At 47.9% G+C, this 26,837-nt stretch overlaps 14 protein-coding genes across 14 annotated transcripts; 9 read left to right on the forward strand and 5 right to left on the reverse strand.

The window, feature by feature from the left end:
* Nucleotides 1-898: 898 nt before the first annotated feature.
* NGG1 (Transcriptional regulator) lies at nucleotides 899-3,011 on the reverse strand (the record flags this gene model as incomplete). Its single annotated transcript, XM_058502605.1, has 2 exons — nucleotides 899-2,364; nucleotides 2,492-3,011. 2 exons carry the CDS (start codon nucleotides 3,009-3,011, stop codon nucleotides 899-901), a joined length of 1,986 nt encoding a protein of 661 aa, XP_058361534.1.
* A 1,003-nt stretch (nucleotides 3,012-4,014) lies between these two features.
* Nucleotides 4,015-5,196, reverse strand: GCN5 (histone acetyltransferase; the record flags this gene model as incomplete). The annotated part of the gene is made up of 1 exon (XM_058502606.1): nucleotides 4,015-5,196. The coding sequence occupies one exon, from the start codon at nucleotides 5,194-5,196 to the stop codon at nucleotides 4,015-4,017; it is 1,182 nt and encodes a 393-aa protein (XP_058361535.1).
* A 686-nt stretch (nucleotides 5,197-5,882) lies between these two features.
* Nucleotides 5,883-6,220, forward strand: ONS95_009040 (uncharacterized protein; the record flags this gene model as incomplete). Its single annotated transcript, XM_058502607.1, has 3 exons — nucleotides 5,883-6,021; nucleotides 6,073-6,127; nucleotides 6,175-6,220. 3 exons carry the CDS (start codon nucleotides 5,883-5,885, stop codon nucleotides 6,218-6,220), a joined length of 240 nt encoding a protein of 79 aa, XP_058361536.1.
* A 152-nt stretch (nucleotides 6,221-6,372) lies between these two features.
* On the forward strand, nucleotides 6,373-7,459 carry RAD1 (ssDNA endodeoxyribonuclease; the record flags this gene model as incomplete). Its single annotated transcript, XM_058502608.1, has 2 exons — nucleotides 6,373-6,544; nucleotides 6,591-7,459. 2 exons carry the CDS (start codon nucleotides 6,373-6,375, stop codon nucleotides 7,457-7,459), a joined length of 1,041 nt encoding a protein of 346 aa, XP_058361537.1.
* A 365-nt stretch (nucleotides 7,460-7,824) lies between these two features.
* Nucleotides 7,825-8,356, forward strand: ONS95_009042 (uncharacterized protein; the record flags this gene model as incomplete). Its single annotated transcript, XM_058502609.1, has 1 exon — nucleotides 7,825-8,356. Exon 1 carries the CDS (start codon nucleotides 7,919-7,921, stop codon nucleotides 8,354-8,356), a length of 438 nt encoding a protein of 145 aa, XP_058361538.1. The 5' UTR covers nucleotides 7,825-7,918.
* ONS95_009043 (uncharacterized protein) lies at nucleotides 8,324-9,050 on the forward strand. The gene is made up of 3 exons (XM_058502610.1): nucleotides 8,324-8,564; nucleotides 8,619-8,783; nucleotides 8,830-9,050. Exons 1-3 carry the CDS (start codon nucleotides 8,363-8,365, stop codon nucleotides 8,883-8,885), a joined length of 423 nt encoding a protein of 140 aa, XP_058361539.1. The 5' UTR covers nucleotides 8,324-8,362; the 3' UTR covers nucleotides 8,886-9,050.
* Nucleotides 9,051-9,310: 260 nt separating this feature from the next.
* Nucleotides 9,311-9,881, forward strand: ONS95_009044 (uncharacterized protein; the record flags this gene model as incomplete). Its single annotated transcript, XM_058502611.1, has 2 exons — nucleotides 9,311-9,439; nucleotides 9,486-9,881. The coding sequence occupies 2 exons, from the start codon at nucleotides 9,311-9,313 to the stop codon at nucleotides 9,879-9,881; spliced, it is 525 nt and encodes a 174-aa protein (XP_058361540.1).
* An 816-nt stretch (nucleotides 9,882-10,697) lies between these two features.
* Nucleotides 10,698-11,687, forward strand: ONS95_009045 (uncharacterized protein; the record flags this gene model as incomplete). Its single annotated transcript, XM_058502612.1, has 1 exon — nucleotides 10,698-11,687. The coding sequence occupies one exon, from the start codon at nucleotides 10,698-10,700 to the stop codon at nucleotides 11,685-11,687; it is 990 nt and encodes a 329-aa protein (XP_058361541.1).
* A 774-nt stretch (nucleotides 11,688-12,461) lies between these two features.
* ONS95_009046 (uncharacterized protein) lies at nucleotides 12,462-14,521 on the forward strand. Its single transcript, XM_058502613.1, has 4 exons — nucleotides 12,462-13,065; nucleotides 13,121-13,231; nucleotides 13,280-13,479; nucleotides 13,527-14,521. Exons 1-4 carry the CDS (start codon nucleotides 12,644-12,646, stop codon nucleotides 13,721-13,723), a joined length of 930 nt encoding a protein of 309 aa, XP_058361542.1. The 5' UTR covers nucleotides 12,462-12,643; the 3' UTR covers nucleotides 13,724-14,521.
* RPL20 (60S ribosomal protein L20) lies at nucleotides 14,522-16,326 on the reverse strand. The gene is made up of 4 exons (XM_058502614.1): nucleotides 16,202-16,326; nucleotides 15,572-15,756; nucleotides 15,343-15,519; nucleotides 14,522-15,289 (listed from the first exon to the last, which is right to left on the reverse strand). Exons 1-4 carry the CDS (start codon nucleotides 16,203-16,205, stop codon nucleotides 15,131-15,133), a joined length of 525 nt encoding a protein of 174 aa, XP_058361543.1. The 5' UTR covers nucleotides 16,206-16,326; the 3' UTR covers nucleotides 14,522-15,130.
* A 359-nt stretch (nucleotides 16,327-16,685) lies between these two features.
* CSN12 (COP9 signalosome (CSN) subunit) lies at nucleotides 16,686-18,664 on the forward strand (the record flags this gene model as incomplete). Its single annotated transcript, XM_058502615.1, has 6 exons — nucleotides 16,686-16,985; nucleotides 17,163-17,440; nucleotides 17,490-17,715; nucleotides 17,765-17,826; nucleotides 17,892-18,306; nucleotides 18,581-18,664. The coding sequence occupies 6 exons, from the start codon at nucleotides 16,686-16,688 to the stop codon at nucleotides 18,662-18,664; spliced, it is 1,365 nt and encodes a 454-aa protein (XP_058361544.1).
* Nucleotides 18,665-20,773: 2,109 nt separating this feature from the next.
* Nucleotides 20,774-21,883, reverse strand: ONS95_009049 (uncharacterized protein; the record flags this gene model as incomplete). Its single annotated transcript, XM_058502616.1, has 4 exons — nucleotides 20,774-20,807; nucleotides 20,894-21,125; nucleotides 21,251-21,660; nucleotides 21,726-21,883. The coding sequence occupies 4 exons, from the start codon at nucleotides 21,881-21,883 to the stop codon at nucleotides 20,774-20,776; spliced, it is 834 nt and encodes a 277-aa protein (XP_058361545.1).
* Nucleotides 21,884-23,047: 1,164 nt separating this feature from the next.
* Nucleotides 23,048-25,094, reverse strand: ONS95_009050 (uncharacterized protein; the record flags this gene model as incomplete). The annotated part of the gene is made up of 2 exons (XM_058502617.1): nucleotides 23,048-24,666; nucleotides 24,737-25,094. The coding sequence occupies 2 exons, from the start codon at nucleotides 25,092-25,094 to the stop codon at nucleotides 23,048-23,050; spliced, it is 1,977 nt and encodes a 658-aa protein (XP_058361546.1).
* Nucleotides 25,095-25,351: 257 nt separating this feature from the next.
* ONS95_009051 (uncharacterized protein) lies at nucleotides 25,352-26,271 on the forward strand (the record flags this gene model as incomplete). Its single annotated transcript, XM_058502618.1, has 2 exons — nucleotides 25,352-25,945; nucleotides 26,023-26,271. 2 exons carry the CDS (start codon nucleotides 25,352-25,354, stop codon nucleotides 26,269-26,271), a joined length of 843 nt encoding a protein of 280 aa, XP_058361547.1.
* Between the last annotated feature and the right edge of the window lie 566 nt (nucleotides 26,272-26,837).

The following is a 26,837-nucleotide window of genomic DNA, read 5'->3' on the forward strand; positions in this document are numbered from 1 at the left end:
TCCAGACCATGTTAAACATCGCCTCATGTCAGAATGGATGAACTGTTCTACTGTAGTACTCTAGTATACTCCTGACATTTGTACTGGCTATCAATTCCTCTCGTCCAACCATAATCCTATGCCATACACCATTCCAATTCCAACCCCCTCCCCATCATCCATATCCACGTCTACATCCACGCGCACCTCACTCCGACCCATCTCTTTCCACCACAACCACTAAACCCCCACACTGTAGAAAATCATAGGGAATAAGCGCAAACAATATATCACCTTAAACAACACACTATCCCCACTCCTCCAACATTCCTCAATCCCAATCCCAATCCCAATCTCAATTTCAATCTCAAACACAAACATAAACCCCCTCCTCCCTCCTCCCTCCTCCCTCCTCCCTCCTCCCTTTCCTCTTCTAAGAAGCGACCACGCTATCTTATCTTTGTATAGACATATCTTCACCATCGCAGTTTGCCATTGTAGTTTGCCATTGCCACTGTATTTATTTTTCTCTTTCTCTATCTCTTTCTCTTTCTCCTTCGAAGACGAAAGACGAAGCAGGCTGGTTTCGTGGATATTGCATTGCATTGTATTGTATTGCATTATATTTTATTGCATTGTATTGCAGCAATCCAACCTGGGACGAATAAATAGCCTGCCTTATCCTCAGAGATAATTTACAATCTATCTGCTATCTGATCTGCCCTATCTAGGTACATTACATACGTCCCGAATTAATATCAATATAGCTGCAAATGATTCGTTCATCGTATGTATGTTTATCGTAATAAACATACTCGTATCAAAAATCCTACGAACACAAAAGCGAAGAAGAGACTATTTATACAAAGCATCTCATCTCATCTGATGATTCTCATTCTCCACACGGTTGCTCGCTCACTTAATCCTCCTCCACCTCCTCATCCCAACTCTCCTTCTCCTTCCGAATATACTCCGCCATCTCCTCCTGCTTAAAAATCGAGCTATCCGGATCCCGATTCCGCCGTACCTGATTAGCATCCTTATCAAGCACACACCCAATAGTATCAATCCACTTCTTGCGCCTCTCCATCACTGTCTTGGTAACATCGCCAATTCCAGGGCGTGCCATCCCATTGCTCGCACCAGCAACGACGTGGCTCCCTCCACCTGCGCCACCAGGTCGCTTGGCTTTTTTGTTCTTCCCCATGGTGCGCGTGCGTTTGAGGTAGGCGGATTGGACTTGGCCGTCGAGATCTTCGCGGATGGTGCTGAATTCTTGGTGGGCCATGCGCTCTTTGACGAGGTCCATGAGGCGAGATTTGCGGGCGCCGTTCATGATGCATTTTTCTTTGAGTTCGCTTTGCAGGAAGCGGAGACGCCCGGCGATTTCGTCGTCATAGTGGGCATCGTAGTCGGGTTCGGTGTCGGGAGGGAGGAAACCAATATGGCGTAGTTCTTGCTTTATGCGCTCGTCAACTTGGGCGTGATCGAGCTTTGGGTGGGTGGCCTTCTTCCAGGCTTCGGTGTTGGAATCGGGCATGAAGGTAGCAGGTGGAACGGATGGGGCTTCGTTAGGAGGCTGGACGGGCTCGCCGAATAGATCGGCATTCAGATCAGCATTCATGTCAACATCACCGTTGACTCCATTAGTCTTCTCTTCAGCAGGTGCACGGTGCTCTGGTCGCATAGTTGCAAGAAGTCTCGAGAGGATGGGGCCAGCAGAAATCTGATCGGTCTCGGCAATAGCATCGGTCATGTTCTCAATATCTCCACGAGCTTGATTGGCAGGAAACTTGTCGCGACCCTGTTGGGGACCGTCGACAGAAAGTGCACCATCCTCCTCTGCCCAGACTTCAGTGTAATGCTTCTTCCCACGACGAGGGATAACGAAAGGAGTAACACGGTCTCCTCTCTCTCTGAGGAAGGCCAAATCCTCTTCAGTAAAGTGACGGAAGTAAGGCTCGATATAGGTAGCGAAGGTATTAAATTGAACTTGATTTGTCGGCTTGGCGTTACTAAAATCCTTGTCGGGAGGTGTGCCAGGGATGAATTCTTCCAGGTCATCTTCTGGGAAGCCTGCAACGGAGTAAAGCTCATTCATCTCTGCAATGGTCATTCCAGGTCTGACAGGACGAATCTCGTAGAGGGTAGGATCTGGGAAAGTGTTGGGATCGTCTCCAAAAGTTTGAAGGTGTGGAATAGCGGGTGCTGGTGGAGGTTGATGTTCGTCGGAGCTCGAATCGTCATCATCGTCTTTGTCAATATCCATACCAGTGGCGGTAGGTGTGGCAACGACCGGTGAAAGCGACGAGCTAGCAGAGTCATTGTCTCTTTCCCTCGAAGCCTTTCTTACAACCTTCTTGTCATTTAAAGGAGATGAACGCTCTGCACCAAGGTATTAGTGAATGAGTTTGTTTTTAAATGAAGAAACTCGCAACTGAGGAAGGCTATAACAATGGACCGACCAACACAAGGGCTGGTAATGAGAACAATGAAATCACTAGTAACTCACCTGGGTGATGAGAACCATCCTGAGCAGCCAGACCATGAGCTCCATGCGCAAGGGGCCTTTCCTCTCTAGCAGTACTGGCATCCTTTCGCTTCTTCATCTTCGAAGCTTTCTTATTGCGACCGCGTTCCTCCTCATCCAGCGCCTCCTTCTTAAGTCTCTCCTTTGTCTCGTCATCTCGACGCTCCGTCTCGATCTCCTCTTGTCTTTCCTTGCGCAAGCCCACAACAGTTCTCATGCCCCGATCGGCAATTGTACCTCTAGCATCTGCTATTGAAACCAGTTTCTGCAGTCTCTCTAGAAGCGCCTCGAGTTCTTTTGAGGTGGGGATGTCCTTGTCCTTGCCGCTGCCATAATTGTCGATTCCCTCGTCAGTCTGGAAGTTCTGGAGGGGCATGCGAAGGTAGGCTGTCTCTTCAGGGTCCGACTGCGACATAATGCTCGGGGTAGTATTGCGGCTGCGCGACTGGCGATCTCGTCCCTTCTTTCCAGTGCCCTTCTGGCTGGGGAGGGGAGGAGGCATGCTCACTCTGGTTGCAGGTTGAGGAGGTGGTCCCTTGCCGGACTTGCTAAATCTGGAGAGGGCTTCAGGAACTTGTACCCGGCTCCCCCTGCGGATATCTCGAAGAAGCGATACAGGTGGTGATGGAGTTGTCAGATGGCTGGTGTCGGAGGTGGTAAGATCTAGGACAACTGAATGTTGGTAAGGCTGTGAGGTTGACGAGGTTGCGATGCGCGTTGAAGTCCGCTCTTCTCCCTCTCATTCTTATTCGTCACACGCAAGACGTGCTTTAGCGGCTGATCGCTGTGGCGGGGCAAAGGCAAAGGCAAAGGTGTGGCTGTAGCTTGAACTGGTGGTGGGACTTGTGCCCGTGCATGGTCCCATCCATGCCTGGAATGTGCCATTGTTCCTCGACCCAACAAATCCACCTGCATTCAGATCAGTGTCTTGACGATTCTCAGGATCGCCCGTGAGCCGACAAGCATAAGAAGAGCAATCGAATTGCTGTGTTCTGAGTTGTTACAGTCATGGTAAACCTCGGAATGCCACGGGCTTTTTCTTTGTGCTCTTGAAAACCACGCTATTCGATCTGGGAGCTTACCTATGGAGGCCATACAGGCCAAAACAGCTAGTACTCCATGCGTGCAATTTCGACGCGTTTGTTCACTTGCCGTAGAGATGTGTACGGATTGGGCAACATGATCTCACAGGTTATGAAGTGGTTCAATGAAGGGAGGAATGCTTGCTTTTGTCATTTCATAAATCGCTCATAAAGCCCTGAACGATCTTTCATATGATCAGGGAGAACCAGCATGAACGAAAGCAAAACGCCAGCCTGCTCCAAGTACAGACAACACCAGAACCATGCCAGGTTGAGAATCCCCAACGCCCATCGCTAGAGCAGAGTTCTTTCTTCCACAATACCAATCCCCACCCTGAATCCATAAGACGTACAACTCCAATCATTTGATACACGCTTCCAATGGAAATTATCTCATTTCAAACATCCACCATTCCAATATATCTACGGCTCCAGATGAGACCACTCTGGAATCGCCTTGATTTGCTGCCACATGAACTTCTCCAACTTATTCGCACTCTTGGCATACGGTGTCGTCTCATTATTGTACTTTCGACAATTGTCAAACACCAGCTTAGCATCCTTAATGAACTCCTCTGGCGTAGCATAGTTGTCCGCCTCAAGTTTCCGTTCCATGGTACTGAGATCCATAGGCTCCTTGATGACCTCATAGTAATCATGGACTTCTTCCGAGTTGACAGGATGATTGAATGGCCATGCCGAAGCATGATTTTGCATGTCGTTCAGGAGATGGAGGAGTTGGTTGTAGTTGGGGCCGTGGCGAGGTTGTCTAGCTAGTTCGTCCATATCGGGCGACCAGCCAGACTCGCGAATTGCAGGGATGGACATGGGGTCGATCTTCCCCACAGCAGTTTTCCATTCCTTGGGAGGTTGATGGACAACATGGCTTTTGCTGAATGCTCTGATTTTGGCATGGACTGCTTCTTTCTGCTTGAGTAGCATACGACCCATCTCCAGATATCGTACCCGTGGAAGCATAGAACACTGCATGATTGTTCCACCCTCATAATCCTTGATATATCCCATCCACTTCTCCTTCTCCAACGTAATATCCTTTGTAAATCCCTGCTTCTTGAAGTATCCGATAGCGTAGTTATCGGCATAGGTGAGGAAGTGCATGACTTTCGATGTGGCTCTGACATAGTCCTTTAAATGCGACATCAGATGTGCTCCATAACCTTTGACTTGTTGATCCGAGGATATGGCGCAGAATACGATCTCTGCAAACTGCTGCTTGTGAAATGGTCGATATGTGATTCCTCCTACAACTTCCAAAGGTTTCTTGACAATCGCGATCGATAAATGCGTGCGGTCGTAGACCAGGCGCGCTATGTAGTCCTTGGGCATCTTGGGAAGCTGTTTCTGAAAGATGCACTTCAGGCCTGTGAGGATGATCAAGCTTTCGCGTTTATTGTCATTATTGACGACTCGGAATTCGATCTCGCCATTTCGTTCTTCAATTACTGCGGGTCTCTCTGGGAAAGGTATCCGGTGTACGCCTTGCTCTTCAGGGGGGTCTGTAGACGACTTCTTGACTCTCTTGCTATCCGACGGTGTGCTGGGCTCGTCTGTAGCCTTGCGCTTGAGTTCCTTGGCCGGGCCCATCTTTGCCCGTGGTGGCAGTGGATTATCGTTTGAATGTCCTGTGACGATCTTGGGCAGTGAGGGGACGCTGAATTAGGTTGTCAGCTGGAGATGCTGATGCGCCGGCAGAGTACGAAAGGGCGATGCGCAAATTATAAAACCGCGATGGCTAGCAGACCCTCGGGGTATTGAGGGGAATTATTCCAGCCTGCTTGCGGCAGTGGTGGCGGGTTGATTGTCCTGGATGAATCTGGACATCAGGAGTGAAGTCACTGAAAGTGGAGGCGGACGTGCCCCGGATTAGGAATCAGAATTAGCGAAAACGCTAGCAAGGCTGATTTCTAGCCTCGTGCACATTCCTGGTTGTCTTGATACACCATGAACAAAGGATCTGATGTAAGAACAAAGAGAGAAGCAGAAGAAAAGGGATTGCCACAGCAAACGTGCAAATGTCACAATGTGTCGTTGAACCTTCAAACTATTTTTGGCTAACGCCGAAGGCCAATCCACATTCTTTCTAGCGTTGAGCTTAAATCTCGGGGATATGTTTCGCCGACCCTGGTAGCTTTGGGGAGGCCAGTTCGCGTCTTCAACAAGCTGTCAAGTGTTGACAGCGACTATCCAGGCTCCCACATCCACTTGCGACGTATTTTTCGACCCAACCCTTCAGCAAAACACCAAGACCCCCAATCCAAAAGTCCAAGTCTATGGAGTCATCACTGCACCAGGTCTGGGAGAGTGCCGCCGGCAACCCATTTGTCCCATCTGTCGGCAAGGATAGTCAGTTCTTCGTTGGCTTCACTCTGTTATCCCTCGGCCTTCTTCTGACTGGATACTTTGGCCTGAGTACGTCCCAAAGTTGCAGTACCTTGAATCAATGACTGACTATCTCCGCAGATAGATCCGTGCTCAACATACCCCTCGTTGGAATCCCAGCTTCATTATCAATTGCGTACGTGGACTTCCCCAGTCATATTTGCAACCGCTAATATTAGGTAGATTTGGTGCAGTTTACATGATTTGCGCAGTTGGCGTCTATGTATAAAGAAGACCGGTCGTCAAATCTCAACGAATTTCCTTCCCTCGCATAAAACCTGTACAATAGTTGGAGCAATAAAAGCAGAGGAGTTCAGCACGCTTAAGACCTTGTGACATTACCTTTCAATCAGACACCATCTTCATACCTTTCCCAGAAACATGTCTACCATTGGCGGGCAAGACAACGGTCCACCTATCTTCAAATCCGTTTCCAGCTCGGCTAGACAGCTCTTCCAGTTACTCAATTGCATTCGATTTGCACCCAAGGCACAAGTTCAGATCAGTCCGGAAGGCATACGCTTTGCTGTTGAGGAGTCTCGTGTTATGCAAGGTTGGTCGTGCTGCTGCTTTACATCAACGTCTACTAACACCTCCAGGAATCGTCTTCCTCGACAAAGCTCTCTTTACCACATTCAATTGCAGTCTACCAGAACCAGAAGCTGTAGCAGACGATACTGAAGCCGAAGCTCCCGAATATCCCAATTTCCAAATTTCTCTTGCAGCGCTCCTCGAAACTCTCCAGATTTTCGGCGCAGCAGATCCTGCAAATGCACGATTCCTAAAGTCTGATAACGACGGATACTCCAGCAACATACGACCAGGTCGTCCCAATGCATTCAGCAACCAAGCTCTCGGAATGGCTGGTGTCTGTCGACTATCATACGCTGGCATTGGGTCGCCCTTCAGCATCATACTGGAAGAATCAGGAGTTACGACCACATGCAATCTCAACACTTACGAGCCCGAAAATCCCGAAGAAATCCCGTTCCAACGAGACGCCATGCAAGTCAAAATCATTATGCAAGCACGCTGGCTTTTCGATGCTGTTTCCGAGCTGAGTGCTACTTCTCCAACACGTCTTGACCTTACTGCTCATCCTGGTGCGCCGTACTTAAGTCTATCAGCTGTTGGTCCTCTTGGCAGCGCAAGTGTCGAGTTTGCCAAGGGCAGAGAATTGCTTGAGACTTTTACCGTGGCTGAGAAGTGGACTCAGAGCTATAAGTTCGAAATGATCAAGTCCGCAGCTGAAGCTATGAGATTAGCCAGCAAGGTCAGCGTTCGAGGTGATGAGCAAGGTGTTCTAAGTTTGCAGTTCATGGTTGAAGTTGAGGGCGGTGGTATCAGTTTCGTTGATTTTAGATTTGTTCCTTTTATTCGTGGTGAAGATGATGAAGAAGAAGAGGGTGAAGAAGAGGGTAGTGAGGATGATGAATATGGTGATGAAGAAGATTTGCTGCAGAATTAAAACCTTCAGTCAACAATATCCAAACCTCTTTTGCCTGCCCATGCAGCCATTTTATGTTCTCCGTGTCCCAGTTCGATCCTATTGGATATTCCCAATCAAGCCGGCTTCTCAACACGGCGGTCAGGGAGCCCTGCACGTGGTCCGCTGAGCGCATTTTCCTAAATCCAAACTGAAAATGACTTGTTCGAAGCTTGACTTGGATATGTAGCCAGCTTATACTTTTATAGATCTAAGTACGCTGAGTAATGAAACATTCATACTGTCAACCACATTGCCAAGACCTATCGCAACTTTACCACCAGTCACGAAACACAACACTAAGCGAGACAATAACAAAGCCGCGAAAAGGCACCACAGGCAAGAGTCACGACACTAGCTCTTCAGATCTCTCGCAAAACTTCGACTTCTTCCATTTTCGCACCCAGAACACCTGACAACATAGTCCCTGCCACAGTCAAAATGTCAACATCATTCCTCGGCTTTCCTCGCTTGCCTTTCGAGCTTCGACACTCCATATGGGAGGACTCGCTTCCATCACCCAAATCCCACCACACCAAACATTACATCAAATGTCTAGCACACCTCATCCTATCACAGCCACGCGACACTTTCTTCGGTTACGGAGTACCTACCAAGTACGACGGTACAATCATCAACGACTTCATGGGCAAGAATCCATCTCCTTACACAAATCTCGCCGCTTGTGCAGAGTCAAGAGTTGTTGCTCTTAAGCACGTGAAGAAGCTACTGCATCGTGATAAAAGTTTGGGGTCATGGCTGGCCAACCCGAAGTTTCCGTATACCGATCCGAAATTGGTTGTTCGAAAGGATGGGGAAATGGTTTATCGCTGCAGGAACATTACAGATGGATTTGACTTGGAGAAGTATGTCTTTTAGGAGTTTATGGGCGAAGAGGAAGTCAATATTACGGGAATTTGTTTGAATAATAGTAGAGTTTATAAGAAAGGGAGAGAGGTGCCTGAATTGGGAGTCATGAAAGAGCAGCAGCAAGAGAATGAAAAGGGAGCGGACGGAGACAAGGACACGACGGCGACATGTCAAAGCGAGAGCGAGAGAGAGTTCTGGGAATATAAAGGAGCCTTGAGTAAGTTGTTCATAACTCCGAACTCGGTATTTGATGTTCTAAGTGAAATTACAGTCTGCATTGAGGGTGAAGAGCTTCTCCCTTGGGATGACGAGAACCATTCTGAAGACAGTGCTGTACCATTACCAGTCTTCGACGCAACAAACGAGAAACCTTTTGCATCACAGCCAGTCACACAAGGCTCGAGAGAATTTTCGTGTAAGAAGAGAAAGCGAGTTAGTAAGTATTTTGATCCTGTCAAGCAATGAGACGCTGACTCTGATAGAGGAAGATGACGAGGGTGGTGAGGAGTACGAGCGGTCATGTAAACGACGAAAGTGATGTAGTATCATGTTTGGACACATCAAGAGGAATGAGCGATGTACTATATGGCTGTGGGATAGCGTACAAGGAAATGGGTTTATGAAGTGTGATGGAGGGCTGATTTGAGAGGTTGATGTCCTGCCAAGAGTGGGGGCATTAGTTCACCGAGTGAGTCAATTGGCCGCAAAATTTATTGTAATAAAGCCGGAGAAAACATACATATACACAATCCGCTTTGAGAATCTAGCAGCCGTATGCGTAGATATGTACGTCCTGTCCGCCACAAAGGAGCGAATGAGCTGGCCATCTCGAGAACGGTAATAGAGTCACCTGACATCGGCCAAGCAATCAACTACTGAGGTACACTTTGAGACCGACTTTGTTCTTTTCAACGTTCGTCTTCAAAAAATATTGATTCTGAGAAGCTCGAATTACTGTTCAGAATGCCTCGACCTCTGACTACAGCTGAAGCTACTCTCATAGCAACGGCAACAGCAACAATCGATGCCGTACCCCGCTTCCCATCCGGCGAAAAAGGCATGGATCACACAGTAGGATGCGCAGCGCTGTCGGTACGTTGAATAAGACAAAACAACTACCCAACTAATCAATCCATAGACAGCCGGCCGTGTCTTCACAGGTGTCAATGTCTATCACTTCTCCGGCGGACCTTGTGCCGAGAATGTCGCCTTCGGCAATGCAGCAGCCGCCGGTGTTGGCTCGGCCTCCTCCCCGGGTCTCGAAGGGCCCGATGGGAAGATGGAGACGATGGCTGCCTGCGTAGCTGTCGCAAATGATGACCGAGGGGTGATTAGTCCGTGTGGAAGATGTAGACAAATGATGCTCGATTACTATCCAGGAATCAGAGTGATTGTTCGGGATCCAGCGGGCGAGTTCGTCACAGTCGACATGGATGAGTTGCTACCGTACGCCTATGTGATTACAAAGGAACCTACTATGGATGAGGGAAGTTTGGAAATCAAGAAACAAGCACTCGATTTAGATCATAAATAGAGTTGGTGGTGGTGGGAAGATGTTGAGCGCATTTAAGTCCAACAATATGGTCGTGACCTGGTCTCGGCCAAGCCCCTTTCTTGATTGGGAAACATACGGGCTTCAAGTGACACTGAATTTCCCCTGAGAGAAGCATCGTATGATGCAGCATTTGGAACTTCTAAAGGGAGCGAAATCTAACCAGAGGAACATGACATATGATCGATGGAGACGTATGATGTCTCGGAACCTCTTACGAGTAGAGTTATTATGAGAAGCTTTCGCTGTGCTCTTCAAAGATAATGATTTTCGAGTGGAACCAGATATGGGAGAGCAATGTCGTATGGGATACAACCTCTCATGTCAGCATGACATGTCGCAGAAAATGTGCGATCTTTTATGCTTACTTGACTGCGCACTCTCGGATTCATTGCGTCGTAACGATCTCACGTGCCTTTTTCAGAGAAATATTCAGTAGCCGGGAATAGAGGTCGATACTATTTAGCACTGGTCTGGCATATGGGATCAAATTAGAAGATTACTTTCGAATTACTTTGGGATCGCTTTCGTTAAGACCAAGGTCGTGGTAACTGTGCCTCTGTACGATTACGTTCTACAGTATGCAGTCTTCCTGTTGCCTATTAAAAATCATCTTCGTCTCGGATTCACTTTTTGAATGCGATAGCTATGTCTCCTTCAGAATATGCCCTGCTCCAATGATATCTATTTTGTTGAGGAAACTGATATAAAGGAAGTCTCTCAGGACAATATTTAAGACTTTGTGACAAGCAACTCTCACAAGTCCTCTACGAACATTACGATCAACAACTCAACATCATGCACAGATCACACCTTTCCTGGTTTTTGTTTGCTATTGTAGCCTCTACTCATCCATATACTTTCCCTCCAGGCAATCAGACTTTCGACGAGATTGCTGGTGGTGGACCACCGAACGGACCTCTTCCTCCAACTCTCACACCAGCTACATTAGCTGCATTTCAGCTTGCAGGCTACAACGAAAATCTCGAAGCTGCTTTCTTTGAAGAAGGTTTGCGAAATATCACGTCGCTGTGGCCCAAAATGCCAAAATTCCCTGTCGCCATCGACACTGTCATCGAGAAGATCGCTGCAGATGAAGAAGTTCATGTTGAGACTGCTGAAGGCGTTGTCAAGCACTTCAATGGAACTGTTTTCCCACGTTGTAAATACGATTTCCCAGTATCTGGACTCGATGAGTTCCTCGCACTTGGCCATCTCATTACCAGCATCGGAATTGGCGGCGCCATTGCATTGGCCGATACATTTGCTCGAAACGAAGCCAAGCCTGTTCGCAACATTGCAGCTATTCTTGCAGTCGAGGCACGCCACGATGCTTTCTTCCGCATTACGAACAAACAGATCCCCAATGTAGCTGCTTTCGATACGCCACTTTCCGGCAGACTTGTTTACAACCTCTTCCAGCCATTCGTCATCCCTGAAACATGCAAAATTGTCCCTCCAATTGGTCTCATTCCCCAGATGAAAGTCAATGGATTCAACTACGGTGAATTTGCGCCTCGTCGTCGACCTACCAGATTTGATTTCACTTTCAACTCAACGCAGATTATAGGACCCCAGGATAAGCTGTTTATTGGGTGGCTGAATCAAGCCAATAAGCCCGCGTTTGTGCCTCTCAGGGTAACTTCAGATGGGCATGGATGGGCAGAAGTTCCTTCTCAACTTCAAGGAACGGCTTTTGCGATCTTGACGAATAACACTGCTGCTACGGACGTTGATGCCATCACGATGCAAGCAATTGCCATTGCTCCTCCGCTGCCGATCACTTAGACTGGAGGTTCTGTCATTGCGTTTCCAACTCTTGAGCTAAAAGTGCCGCATTTGTTACTTCGTTTTATGTTACTTTGTCGCTATTTAAAATATTACGCTCGAGCTTCATTCGCCGCTGATTAGTGGATGACGGGGTTTTGGTTAGATATTGATGGGTTGCCATTGTCCAGCTCCAAAACCATGTCGCTCAAGATATAGTTCAACGTACACCTACTTAATTGTACTATGCCACTGATTATCAGGTGTATCAAAAATTACAAAACTTGTGAAAAGCTCCCTAGGTGATTTAGCTGGCGCATTGTTGACTCTGAATCTTGGCATTACCCTGCCTCTGAATTTAAGCGAGACAAGAAGTGCTTGTTCCTGGACGCGAATCCATCAAAAGGCAATGTCCATAGCTATTGGCTATGTTTGATTAAAATCGTTCTATTGGGGGCCTCATTTGTTTCCCATTCAGACAGACTCCTTGATAGTAGGTAGTAGCTGAGTAGGTATCTCCTGTATGTTGCACAGTGAGGCAAGAGCTGAATAATCTCCGAAACAGACCAATTTACTTGTTCCTGCAGGTCGTCCCGGGCAGGGTACAATTTTCTCTCATTATGTAAACCATACGTGTATGCGTTGGGCTGCGATTACCAGTGCAACATGTCCCCAACTCCAAGTTAGTGTCAAGTTCTGTCGGTATCCTAATCGATCTTAGAAATCCAGCCCGCATAAATATTGCTTGATAGGTATGTTCACATACAGTCACTTCAGCTACGGACATCTCAAATTTGTCGCGTCAACTGAGAATTCGTTCAAGATTACTGAACACCAGGCTCACGAGACTTCGCTGGATTTCATGGCGTCTTTGTCATCATACTGAATAGGCTCTTGCTTATCTGACTGTGCACTGTGCAGCTGCATACTCTTGAAATGTAACCAGCCCGCAGACACCATCGCGCCGTCAAGTTTGAATGTATAAAGGTACCCAACCATGTAAATTATCAACACCCAGTACTGATATTCGGTATCCTATCCTGAAATCGCTCACCATGCACTCCTTTCTCAAGCTCATCTTGGGCACAGCGCTTCTTGCCTCTAATTCCATTGCTACATATTCTCACAAAAAGATTTGCACGGATTACGAGATCCCTGTTACACCAACATCCGTCAATCTCGTCTGGGGTAAGAAGTTCGAGACGAACTTTGATGTCGTGGATTTCATCAGCAACATCAATAGCAGAACGGCAGCTACCTCGTTCAATCCCTACGACTCGAGTTCAGCACCGGTGTTGACAACTGCGTCATATACCATCTCGGCGACTTTCTGTACCCCAACGAAGGGTGCGAGTGGAATTGTCTTACTCCTAAGCCATGGTTTGAATTTCGATCGAAGGTGAGACCGTCTTATTATTGAACATCGGTGATGTATGTAGTTGACCATGAAATAGTTACTGGGACCCGGAGGTGTCCAAAGAGAAGTACAGCTTCGTAGATTGGGCGATCGCGCGAGGATATTCAGTCTTCTACTATGATCGACTGGGCGTCGGGAAGTCTACTCTGTGAGTCCAATGAGTCCATTCCAACAACTGTAGCTTACATGAGATCAGAGTTTCCGGCTACGTCAACCAAGCATCTATCCAGATTGCCATATTGGAAGAGCTTGCTACGTCTGTACGAGCTGGAAAAGATATCGGGGCACTTGGATCGCCAAAATCTCTCGTCCTGGTGGGACACAGTTTCGGAAGTGTGCTCTCGGCAGCCCTCGTTACTGCGAAGCCTTTAATTGCAGAGGGATTGATCTTAACTGGTAATTATGGTGATTTCTTCAAAAACGATATTCCTTACAGAAAGTAGGTTTCAGCTTCAATGGGACGAACGGCGCTGGGTTCTTGGAAGCATTCCAGCCGCGTATTGCATCTGGAGAGAGTCCAAAATGGAAATCACTAGACTCTGTAAGCGCTCTTTTGCTAGGTATGAAGTACATCGACTCACCAGAAACCTCGCAGGGATATCTGACGCCGACGGATATTTACTCGAATGTGAACGCGTAAGCGAGTACCTGCCCATTTCGTATCCAAGACTAAGTCAAAGCAGGTTCTTTAAAGCTCCAGATTACGAAGTAAGTATCGCCAAATATGCACACCGAAACCGACAGCCATTCGGCATCAATGAAGCCATCTCCGGAGGACTGCTTAATCTAGCACCTCTGAATTTTACAGGCCCAGCTATGGTAAATTCTCGTGTCACACGTCTCGTGAACGTACGCTGACCGGGAGCAGGTCATCGCAGGACAGTTCGATCTAATCTTTTGTACTGGACAGTAAGCTAATATAGACTTACACCATCTACTAGAGCTTGAAAATTGATAACGGCGTAGGTGCGATGAAGTGATTGAGCACCCTGCCAAAGAGATTTTCCATAAGGTGAAAGCGAAAGCGTTCAAAGCCGTCAGCTACCCGGGGGCTGGGCATGGATTGAATTTCGCTTTCAATGCTACGGGAGCGTTTGGGCTGATAACTGACTTCCTGGCTTCGAACGGGCTGTAATCGCGTTTCAAGGTAAGCGCTCAGGCAGCTGGGAGAGAGATTGTGATCATTTAGAATAGCTACCTCAGATAGTGCACTTGTAACACGCTTTATCAATCTCTTCGTCTGCTAGGACGGGCTCACCGATCGTCCTTGATTCAATACTCATGCTCTTCCTTTTCTATCTTTACTTCATTCTCTTTCGAGGGCCACCTCGAGATTTCGCAGAACATTCAGCTATCCCACTGAAGATGCTGAAATCATGGCAAAGAAAACCCCGTTAGCACCTCAAGCATAACCAGTCGGAGCTTCCAGGGATGAGAAACGGTTCGCTGCCAAGCCAGAGATCGATCGTCAGAAGGCGAATGAGGAGAATGGTAAGTTGTAAACTACAGGCAAAAATTCGTATACGCGAGTCGTGAATGGACATGATGGCTGAGAGCAGCCGAGAAGACTCAATAAAACGAAGGAAACAGAGGAATAGCTACTTAGCATAAGTGGCTGAAATCGTAGGTTGTAGTGGAAAGCAGTTGCAATTTGGCGAGAGAGAATCTAGCTTTTGATAAACACCACTTGGCCCAACTTTTTGAACATCCTGGTTTCGACCGCTCCACGACCTCCTAAAACCTTCAGCAGACCCTAGGTGGGGAATATCAACTGCTAGAGAAGTGCTCAGAGTGGTTTATCCAAGTCAATTGATACGAGCATGGTTGCCTCTTCGCTACCAAAATAATTTGGGGGGACCACAAATGCAACCACAAAGTACAAATCTCACAGCAGTCGCATGCAATGCTTCAAGATTTTGCTTATTCATTGCCATTTCGTAATCTGGCTCAACGGGCAAAGGCTAGAAAACAACCCTTTATGCAGTGCAACACCAGATTCCGTCCCAAGCCAAATAACTTATCACCCAACCAGCCCCAGCCAACCCACTCAGTAGAAAGTCGATGGTCTGCTTCCGGAAAAGATCTTCTTGCCAGTAGCCTTGGAAACGCGGTGAGGAAGGGGGAATTTGAGGTCCTTGGTGAGGAGTTGCTTGATGTATGGGCGCTTGACATCATCGGTCTTCTCGAGCTCGACGACCTTGAGGATCTGGGATTTGTTAGCATTTTGTGTGGTTGGAAGGCGGATTTTTGTGAGCGTACGTGAACGGAACGGAAACGGGAGCGATGTCTGGCAGCCATATCTTGGTACATAGACTCAACAGCATCGGTTCTTGACATCTCACGGTACTCCTTGTACATGTTGTGGGTACCAGAACGAGAATCGTATCGGATCCAGATACCGAAGTTCTTGACCTTCATTGGGCGCTTCTCGTGGATCTGTAGAAATTATCAATATCCATGTAATCTGTCGCATTTCGGAGGTACATACGACGTTCAAGCTGACGATCTCTCCGTTCGCCTTCTTGACTTTGCGGAGCTTCATCAAGAAGTACCAGAAACGAGACTTTGCAACCACGGTGTTGGGTGCAAAGATTCTCATTCGGTACAACTTTGGTGCCGGGTTTGCCTCAGATGGCAGATGGCGGCCAATGACCTGATATTCCGTAAGACGACCTGAGGTGGTGTGTTAGCCTGCTATTCATTTCCCATTCTATCCAGATTCCTCGGTATCTTGGTGGGGGTGCGTGGATGTTTCTTGTCAATGCTGTAGGTATTCAGGTATTCTCGGGGCTTGTAATCGACAGACACCATTCCCACAGTCCGGCATTTGGTGTTCTTTACAAAGTCCGTCGAGGTGTTGTACGTTGAGGCTGAATTGTGCCAGTTCCTATGCGTCTTCCCAATTCTTCAATTTCGCCCTCTCCAGTCCAGTGCGTTGTCGGCTGTGCTCCATAACCGTCAATCCACCATCCAACACCATCAAATCGCCTTTGGGATAACTTGCAGCTCTTCCTGGCGCCATGTAGTCGTGGGCAGAATTTTCATCGCATCTTCAAAGTCGAATTGCGCCGTCATCCGGATCCAGTGGCAGAAGGAAGAGAGAAAATCTAGAGCTTACCCATCTTTGAGTAGTCAGTAATTGAGCAGATTTCGATAGATTCGAGCGGTGTAAAGGACTCACTTTGTATGTCGGTGGTCGTTGTCGATGTTGTCGTTGAAGTTGGTCGCGAAGTTCGTCTTGAATTTCGCCCACGTAGGGTTTTCAGAATTGCTGCCCTCGTGCGGGACGCTAGACAACTTGCAGCTAGCGGGCTTGGCAAATATCAAATGGTCTTTTGGCCCAAACAAACAAACGAACAGCAAGGGCGAACAAGGACAGCATTTGCAGACTTCCATCCAGCAGATAGTTTGATCAATTCTTGTCTTGATCTTATATCACGAAACCCGAATCCGTCGTCACGCCCTACCATGCCTTCAAGTTGACCGGACTGGCCTCGGAGCAGTTTTGAAACCTCAAATTCCAGGCATTCAAGGTCACGGGACATCGTAACAACTTCCTGACAACTCAAAATTCGCAGCAAACAATTGACCATACATTCAAGATGGATGCGGTTTTCAACGATTTCAGGACGGCCTATGAGGCAGGCAATGGCTATGACCTCTCCCAGACATTTTCTCCCATATCGCCAGCCTCAGATCCAGACCGACTCGATCGGTTCTATCGCAGTACGAACTTCCAACATGTCCAGAAGGATTTCAAGAATCGGATCATGAGCAATCATGCTTCTCCGTTTACACTGCCAGCAGAGGAGGGCAATGGATGGGTGGATGTATACCACGCGTACTGGAAAGCCGTTGGCGAGATACTGAAGGCGGAAGCTGCTGCAGAGATGAGCTCAAAGGTACGAGGCTTCCCAGAACCCCCCAAGAAAAGACTCTGGCGATTGGGAAACAGAAGAGCACACTGTTGGCTCTTCAGGCGCGGTTTCAAGACGTAATTATCAACGACACATATGTCACGTGACACTAGACTCTACAAGATCAGAAGCTGTCTAGAGAATCTCAGCTAATTTCCTTAGGTATCATGGGTCAAGGTCTACGAATCTTGGCGTGACATGACCATTGCTCTTATCAGGGGCTACACCAATTGCGGGTTTGAAGCCTGGACAGTGCCCTGCCTGTACGTGGCAGGCAAATACATCAGGATCTTCGCCATCAAGGCAGATGAGGGCGCTGCAAGCACACTGGGATCAGTCACCAATTTTGATGATTTCAACCCTGAGGCCGAGAAGAACGAGAAGTTAGAAGATGCAGCCAGACATCTGAACAGGATCTTTACAATATGTCTAAGTGACAGGTAAAGTTGTCGCGAATTCCCACCAATACATACGGCTAACTACCTGTAGAGCACCCCTCGAAGAATCACGAAAATGGGGAATTTACAACATTATTAATCTCCTCTTCAAGACGTACTTCAAACTCAACTCCGTCAGTCTCTCAAAGAACATCCTCAAGGCAATCCAAGCATATCGAGGCGACATGCCAACGTTAGATGCCTTTCCATTAGCACATCAAGTGACATTCAAGTACTATGTTGGAGTCATATATTTTCTTGAGGAGGCTTACGAGGAGGTTTGTCTGCCTCCGTCCCGAAATGCCAAGATACTAAGGTCTGTACCAGGCTGAAAAACATCTCACTGAAGCCTGGCAAATGTGCCACAAGGACTCGATCCGCAACAAAGAGTGAGTCCGCAGCGATCTTAATGCAGTCATACTAGGAATGCCCAACCAGAACTGACCCATCACAGATTAATTCTCACCTACCTCATCCCCTGCCACCTCCTCACCGCCCACACCTTGCCAAGCAGTGCTCTATTGGAACCCTATCCACGCCTGCAAGCCCTTTTCCTGCCACTGTCCCGTTGCATCAAGAATGGCGATCTGGCAGGCTTCGATGCCGCTCTTGTGGCAGGCGAAGACGAATTTACCAAGCGCCGCATCTACCTAACACTCGAGCGCGGCCGAGATATCGCCTTGCGCAACCTCCTTCGAAAAGTATTCATCTTCGGTGGTTTCGAGGAGAACTCAAAAGATCCGGCTGCACCGCCTGTCAGGAAGACTAGAATTCCTGTGAGCGATTTTGGAGCAGCGATCAGTTTGGGAAGCAAGGAAACGATGGAGAACGACGAGGTGGAGTGTTTACTCTCGACCATGATTTACAAGGTAACTGCTTCCTCTTCTTGAACGAAACCAGTCATCCAAAGCGTCGTGAGCAATTTTGCTGCACGGTCGCAGCCCCTTTTTCATCAAATCGAGGTTCGGTCCGTTTGTTTTCTTGATAGTAGCCTGGCCAGGCAACGCCCCTTATCAGCTCGCCTAAACTGCCTCCTTCACCTACATTCACAATCCCGCACTGGTCTGCACAGCATGTCACATCCTACCCAAACCCGATTCAATAATTTCTTTCACACGTCCATCGCTAATCTACCACTCACAGAACCTAATGAAAGGATACATAGCCCGCGAGCGCGGCATTGTCGTTCTAAGTAAAGGGGGAGCCTTCCCCGGCACTGGTGTTTGAGTTGGGTCCCCACCAGCTATTTGCCACCACATCACTCCCTATCACAAACCAGGCCACAACATCCAAACCAGTCTTTCGGTATCTCGCATTCCGCTTTTGTGCAGCTTGGGCCGTTTTCCTCTTCATGCTGCTATTCCCGAGGAGGGACTTGCTATTGCTCAGCATCAAATCAGTCATATGTACTATATTATACCCAACCATACGCTGACGAGCACCACACAATATCTTGCCTTCACATGTCTCGCCTCGTCTCCTCACTTCCGAATCCAGCCGATCGATTAAAACCAGCAAGTCACAGATGATCCCTTCGGTGAACCTTTCCATCTACACATCCACTACGGCACCAGTCAGCAGCCTTGTCTACTCATTCACCCACACTCACACTCACACCATGGAACACCTCAAAACACAAACGCACTGCTGCACCAAGAATACCCCTTTCACAACCCCAACAACATCCCAACCGAACCCATCCACTCACCACGATGAACACTCCACTCCACTCCACTCCACTCCACCTCACTCACGCTCCCGCACCAGTCCTCACCCTCCTCATACCCCCAGTCCAACACCACACCACACCACAACCCCAACCCTCGCAAAAGCAGCACCGTACTGCACCCCATCCACCCACCCACCAGCCGTGACTCACACGGCACGGTCCCCCTCTCCGTTGGAGCTCCAGCCATTGACGAATCACCTCCCCTCAAACATTTCTTGTTCCCTGGCCTAGCAGGGCTCGTATGTAAGGGTTTGGAGCTATCTTGGGGCATCTAAGCTAGGTTGGAAGGAGGCTGAACCTCAAGGTTAAGTTTGAGGGGGTGGCGAATTTTGTTTTTGGGCAGGGCACTTTCAGGGATGAGGTTGTGAAGGATGAGGAGGGAAGAGAGGGGGGGGGAGGCTAATGCAAGCACTTTAGCTGATATGGTTTAATAAGGAGGTTTGAGCGTAAGAATGCATGATTAATGAGGCTTTCTTTTGTCTCTGGTGATGATTTTTGTGGTTTTTTGTGAGATCTGATTTACCCTTTCCCGCTCACATACCTGAAATTTTACAGATTTTCAAAGTTTGTCATTTTCCCCTAAATGGAAATCCGCTGAAAAAATGAAGATATACTCAAACCCAGCAAAATCTCTGTATTGATGTGATATTGATTGATATGGCCAGCCTATCAGAAATTCCTATCTCTCTCGCCTTTCTTGCATTCTGCCCAATTCTCTTCCATTCTTCTCTTGAAAAAAAATACTCTGCCTAATATCTCGCCCTCGACTTCTCGCAATCTCACTTTCTGGCTCTCTTACATGCTTTCTCGCTCAGAAATCCAGCGTCTTTCTCATTTGCAAAAATATGTATCTACTTGCAATTTTGATATTCGGCTTCCACCTCCATCTCGGCTTCTGCCTCGCAAATAAGCCTGAATGTAACATGCCAAAACCTCAAGATCTGAGATTTGAGATTTAAGATCTGTCTGTCAAATACAGGAAATAAGAATATGCCATCAAATATGAGATACAGAGAAATAAATAATACAAATGGCGCGCATTCTGATCGATCGTCCTGCTTTTCTTGGTTGGTGGCTGGCTGAATACTGATGGATGGACTGACCCGACTCGACATGATATGAAATGATTCAACTCGACTGTGTAGTGAGCACGGGAGGATAGATAGTAATGAGAATGTAATGTGTAAAATGAATGAACCGGACACCTGACGCCAGAGGAGATGGTGAGAGACAAGCAGCAAAACAAGTGGTGGAACAGCAAAGCAAGAAAGGAAAATACAGCGACGAGATGGAAACACAACCAGACTGGCCAAAACATCAAACGATAAACAGAGAACACAATTATCCGCCAATTTAGAAGAGTAGTGATACAAGTATGGTTGTTGAGTGTTGTGTTGTGAGGATCCGTAATGTAGGGCGAAGCAAAGCGAGCCAATCTCCAAACGCCTGGTATCAAATCAAATTCGTCAAACCCGTTCGCCAAATGTACTTTATCGTGTATGTTGCAAGGAGAGTACGAAGCCAAGCCATGGGAGATTCGTGATTAGGAGATAAGGAGATGAGCCTGAGGAGAGAATCACGGAACAGGTCATGGGATGTCCGAGTCATCAGTGATGAGTCCGCACACTGCGAGGTGAGCCACTATTACTCGTCAGTACATAGTCACAAGATGAAGAGTCACTATTGAGGTTGGTTTGAGGCTGAGCGGGAGAAGATAGAAGACTTACGCGATCGACGCAACATCATCGACATGATTGCACAATGCAACGAAGAGATCGAAGAATAGCTGGGACCCGCCGGCGTGCATCTCCATCTGCATGGTACCACTACGCTTGAATGTGCCGCGGCTACGGATTATAAGGGCGAGGTAGTGTGCTCGAAGCTTCGAGTCGGTGTCGGGTGTGTTGGCGTAGGCGTAGCGAGCGGATGATAAGATGGTGCTGCATTGAATGCCGGATTCTGTTGAAGTGATTATTAGCTTTCGATTTCGACTATACGAGGCAGTGGATAATGGTTTGAATTTAGATATCATAGAGCGATGGTTGACGTCAAGTGCGAGGAAGGTATAAACTGGGGAGACTTACGAAGACCTTGCTTCCGCAACGCAACTCTCTTCAACTCATCTAATCCGTATTTCTCCGCCGTACAATAGATGACTGTATCTTTCAACAACTCTCCATCAACGCCGTGATGATATACTGTGCTTTCCACACTTCCAGCACTACCATCACCGGTCTCTAGCTCCCACGAGTTCTTCCTCTTATTGTGTATGAGCCGAGGATGATAATCACCTTTGTAGAGGTATTCGAGGACAGAAGAGAAGATCTCGGGTTCTTCGTCAGGCAGGGAGATGCGTTTCGCAGATGCTGCTTCCATGAACTGTCCGCGGCATGCAGCTTGGAAAAATGGGGATATGCAGAGGACATCTTCGTGTGCTGCGAAGAGCCGTTGTTCGCGTCCGACGACGAGTGTGATAATCGAGGAGGTCAGGGTACTGTGCGGAAGAAAGTTAGCGACCGTACGATTTGTTTGCAAGGAAGGCTGGGATGAATTGCTTACCTGCTTGTCGGGTTTGATTCCTCGGTCGGGGGTCTGCGAGTTGATCTCTCCGTTCGATTTTTCGACACTGCATGTTCTCGAAAGGAAGACTTCTTTGTGCCTCGCCGACTCCTCGAGAAACTCTCTGTCTGTGATTTGTTGACGTTTCTGCTCCACATTCTCGTTCACGGTAATTAATGTCTCGGTCGGAATGTCGTGAAAGACACTCAATCGGTAGATGTTGTAGAATGGTTTTGTCGGTAGTGCACGGCTGTATCATCCAAATCCTCGTATATGTGTTGATGGATAGTTGTCGTCGATTTGTCGATTTGTCGATTTGTCGATTTGTCGAATGTCGAAGAGCCTCAGAAATGGGATGAAAGAGAGGAAGTGACCAGAAGGAGAGGAGCCAGCTATATATACCAGCAGCCCATCACCCACCAAGGATGCCTAGGTTGCAGGCAAAAGTACGGGATGTGTTCAAGGCGGCCTCGGGGAGACGTGTTTGGGCGCGACTTGGGCAGGGAACAAGGAAGCCCACTTGACGCGAACATGGTGCCTCAGCCCGTGACTCAAGGTCACATGGCCTGACTTTCTGCCTCCTCGCGGCAATCAACCCAGCTCCCCGGGTTGGTGCAGCGAATGGACTGGGCATGAGGATTAAAGCAGCGGGAAGTGTGAGACGGATTTGCAGGGGAATGTGATAGATATGGTCTGGTACGACGACTGAGCGGAGATGGCTGGTGGATGCCCTTGTCTGTGTCCTGAAGAACAAAAACAAGGCAAACGGAACGTTGCGACGCCTTGGATCTTCGAGAGAAGAATGATGAAACTTACCTTTATCAATAGAAGCATAGATACAATATTGATACACACTTGTGATGTTCCTTTTGGCATATGATTGAGCGCTGTGAGAGTTTACCTGAGGTATGAAGGTTCACCAGCGTGACGGTTGACTTTGTGCTAGGAGGAGCCAAGAGGCACTACTTCTCGGCTAATTCTTCTAGCGTGGGAAGCATGTGATGGCTGAAGCCTCCTTGAGCTCCCCTGCCTCAACCCCTGCGGAGCCCCTGAGCTAGCGAGGTACAGAAGCATCAGCCACAGCTGAGATAATACTCTTCTCCGCTGCACTTTATTATTTTACGAAGTTTCCTTTTCTTGTTCCGTTTTTGCTGATGCATGTTTATCGTTATGCCGAGTTCATATTTCGTTGTCTTCCAAGGTTGACTGTCATGGCTGGCACTCTCCTCCTCAGTGAAAGATTTCTGTACAATGTCGATTCCCAACCTGTCCAAAAGCTTGGGCACGTCTTGTTTGCTCAGATTGCAGATTAGGACCCCACCTCAAATGATGTCGATAGTGACTTTCTCTGCCCTAGCAAGCAAGTCGTCTCTCTCGTTGTTTCTGCCGACATTCAACACCCCAACACGTCTGTATGTTGCTGGTTGACCACTGGGTCTCAACACCAAAAAGTGAGTTCTGGAATCTGTCCTGGTAGACCCAAGAAGAAAGCATTGCCAAACTTCGTCGGCTTCTATAGCGTCTATATGGTAATCATTGGAGAAAAGGTATGCGTTCCGCCCATAAACTGGCTTCCTCTGAAAGATGTTGCTCGGCTTGGTGTGTAGAAGGTTGCTTATTTCGACCATTACACCGGTAACACTTAGTGTTCCTCCGAGGCAGCTTGCGAAACTTGATAAAGATGACAAGGGCATTGCAAAAGAGACAAAATTGAAATTACAATCGGCAGCGAAGTCTCCTTGCAAGAAAGAGTTATCGTAAGTTATACCAGCGATCGAGACCAGTCCAGAATGTGCTGCTGTCCAGGACCAGGAGGGGAGGCTATCATCGGCAGACTCCATTTGTTGCCTGCCCCGCCAGAGCAGAGATCGTGGAAAGTCGCCACTCCACAATCCACCCATGTATTCGCTTTTCATGAATTGGGAGAAATGTGTCGCTAGGCCCGACAATGCAGGCAGGGTGTCGCTGTACTTTGTCAGTCGCAGAGTGGAATAAGCTGAGATGATTAGAAGCCAGTTCCTGGCTGCTTCGGTGACTGTCAGGTTTTGTCGAGGCTGTATCATTGCTTTCAATTCCCCGATCTGCTGAGCGTAAATGGAGGATCCAGTGTCTCTGTCCATGTGCAGTCCCCGGCACTCGCAAGATGCGGTTGTCCGGCATTCCCATACAAGCTCCTCGGGGTATATCAGGAGAGTTCGCGGTGCAAGTAAGCGCTCTTGTAAGGCCCATGCTCGCTTTTGTAGAGGGGCGTCCATTTCAGGCAGCCCAAAGAAGTTCTCATGTGCGCTTGTAAGTGCAACTCGAGTCATGACCGTAGAGACTGTATCTCCGCGCTGTGTAGTAATGGGTATAGATCCATTTTGAACAGGTACGTCGTCAGGCCACCTCCAAAGGGGATGTCTCCAGTATCTTGTCAGAAAGCAACCGCCATGACTGTCAGGTGAGTGAAGTACTGCGATAGTTACGTATGACAAGCCATATACTGCAGCCATCTTTGCTGACTCTGTTTCCCAGTCGCCTAGGTCATCCTGAACTATGCACAAGGAATCTATCCACAGATATCTGATGTCAAGTCCTACTGTAATTATGGCTGCTTCCCGAAAGGTATTTGGAAGATCGTGGACGGGTATTTGGACGCCATGCTCATGAAGGTTTGCTCTGGTAGTGGTTTTCGGTTGAGTTGCACCCCAACAATGGCTGAGCGCAACATACCTGATCTCCTCCATTTGGGAAGAATTGACAAGCCTGATATGACCTCTCGAGAAAGACGAAAGGTCTAAAAGACGTCCAGGGGGATGAAAAGGCCTTTCCTGGCGACAATCACTGTGGTCCTCAAAACAAGTTCCAAGCCATGTCTTCAAGTTTTGAACGCATACGTCGGCATCTAACACTGCTGGAGCTTCACTGCCAATACCGAATGCCGACCATACAGGAGTCTCATCTGCCAGGCTGGTCAGCATAGTACAGTCTCGTGGTGCCAGTCAATATTCACTTGGGGGCGAAGTGCATACCTTCCATGGTATAAAATTCGAGGTCAAAAATTCCGTCCCAATCTTCCTGATCCATAACCGCGACCACCCGAAGTGCACGCCCAGAAAAGAACCTCAGGCGAAGTTCGACGATTCTGCCAGGCTCTCTACGAATCTTCGCGAAGTTGATTGTGATGCCCTTCCATAACACCCTGCAACTTTCACACCTGCATACTGAGGACTGAAGTGATTCTGGACTCACTTTCACTTCTATCTCCTCATCGTTTCGATACACATAGAGATTGAGCTGGACGATCAAGGATGTGTCGAGGTTGTAGCACGTAGGGCAGACATCGTCGGAAAGATTGATATCTTCGACCTCGCTTGGAGGCAAATCCATGGTTCTCTCTACTGGTGAGTAACTATTTTTGAATGTCTGGTCTGTACTTCAAAACTTTGAAGTTCGCAGTGGAACGGATCATATTGCTCCTGGCTTGCGAACATCCCACATTAGCGTGGTTCGCATCCGGCTAATACGAATTAGTCATCAGCAGTGAAGTCCACCAGGTCCACTACCAGGCTGCTAACATACCTCACAGCTCTGCACGCCCAGACAGCTTCACATATACTTCAACTCACAATTTACATTTACATACCATGGCTACTCTCCATACTCGAGAACAGGATCTTGCTGGCAAGGTCGCCGTAATCACCGGGGCCTCAAGAGGAATCGGTCGAGCGATTGCTCTGAACCTCGCATCACGAGGCTGTTCAATCCTAGGCACATGTGTAACCATCGAAAGCATCGCCCTCATCAATTCCATGAACGCAGAAATCGACAATCACTTCAAAGCCTCAAATAGAACCCACAAGGTCAAGATTCTCGGCATCAGCTGCAGCATCCTCTCCCCAAATTGCGCTCAAACAATTGCAGACACCCTCGTCGAGACTTTCTCCAGCCGAGTCGATATATTCATAAACAATGCCTCGGATGCTCGTGATGCTGCGCTGGGAGAGTTGACGGTTCAGAGTATCCAAGAGAGCATGATTAGTAACATCCAAACGCCTGTTTTGATCGTTGAGGAGTTTATCAAGAGGAAGATGTTCCAGCCTGAGAGTAGAATCATTTACATCTCGTCTGTGCGATCGAGACAACCCTGGTCTGGACAGCTGATGTATGCGGCCGGGAAGTCGGCGGGGGAGTCGCTGTGTCGGACTTGGTCGATGGCATTCGGTGGCAAGGAGAAGAAGGTGAGACGCTTTCCGTTCATTGTCCGGGGGCACATTCGTCCCTTTCGATTCATTTCTACAGAACTAATAAATATCAGTTCTCCTTCATGGAAGGCACAACCGCAAATGCCGTCACGGTCGGGCTCACTCAAACCGACTCAATCATGAAGTGTCCACCTGATATGCTGGAGGTCTTCAAAGAGGAGTTCATTACTCTCCAGTCATCTCCAAAATTCGGTCAGCCTGAGGATGTTGCGGATGTGGTAGGAATGCTGTGCAGTCGGGATGCAAGATGGATCACTGGTACCGTGGTCAGTGCAAGTGGGGGTGGAATTAAAATCGGATGAGTGAGAGCTGCGAACGGATTGTTTTGTTTTAAGCGAGATAAATTTCGAGGAGTGTGCACTACGAAATATTCACCAATCTTCTCCGAGTTGCGCTTCCTTACTCGTAGCTAGCTTGCTTACTTTCACACTCACACCAAAAGCTATCAGAAAAGAGACAGTTTCAAGACAGAATATCCAATCATGTTTAAGCTTGGCAATGTGGGTAAATGGCCACTTTTCGAGCCTGTTCAGCCCAAACTCTGCTCTCCTTCTGCTGGTCTAGCACAACAACGAGAGACTCTAAAGATCCTGCAAAATTTGAGTCCTAATCATAAATAAGGTTCACGCGCAATGCTATCTATGATGGCTCTTTTCAAGCCACTGGACCATACAAAACTGAATCAAGTGCCTAATCTCGAACTCCTCACCTCCGGAGAGGACATCAAGTGCAAAACACTCAACATTTCACTCAAAATCTCAACACATTACAAAGCGCTTTTTGTGATGCTTAGTGGTCTAAATATCTATTATGGAAGAAGAGCTGGTCGGGTTGATGAGGTGTACTGCGAAGACTTGAAGGATGATGA

Source organism: Cadophora gregata, assembly GCF_030347475.1.
Source record: "Cadophora gregata isolate MNR1 chromosome Unknown scaffold_3, whole genome shotgun sequence".
NCBI lineage: Eukaryota > Fungi > Ascomycota > Leotiomycetes > Helotiales > Ploettnerulaceae > Cadophora > Cadophora gregata.

Coding starts and splice junctions, on each gene's coding strand:
- ONS95_009043 (XM_058502610.1), top strand. CDS start 8,363: ATGGGCGAAGAGGAAGTCAATATTACGGGAATTTGTTTGAATAATAGT. Junction 8,565..8,618: donor GGAATATAAAGGAGCCTTGA/GTAAGTTGTTCA, acceptor GTGAAATTACAG/TCTGCATTGAGGGTGAAGAG. Junction 8,784..8,829: donor TAAGAAGAGAAAGCGAGTTA/GTAAGTATTTTG, acceptor TGACTCTGATAG/AGGAAGATGACGAGGGTGGT.
- ONS95_009046 (XM_058502613.1), top strand. CDS start 12,644: ATGTATAAAGGTACCCAACCATGTAAATTATCAACACCCAGTACTGAT. Junction 13,232..13,279: donor GGCGTCGGGAAGTCTACTCT/GTGAGTCCAATG, acceptor ACATGAGATCAG/AGTTTCCGGCTACGTCAACC. Junction 13,480..13,526: donor AGAGGGATTGATCTTAACTG/GTAATTATGGTG, acceptor TACAGAAAGTAG/GTTTCAGCTTCAATGGGACG.
- RPL20 (XM_058502614.1), bottom strand. Junction 15,520..15,571: donor AGATCGTCAGCTTGAACGTC/GTATGTACCTCC, acceptor TAATTTCTACAG/ATCCACGAGAAGCGCCCAAT. Junction 15,290..15,342: donor CCCGTTTCCGTTCCGTTCAC/GTACGCTCACAA, acceptor AACAAATCCCAG/ATCCTCAAGGTCGTCGAGCT.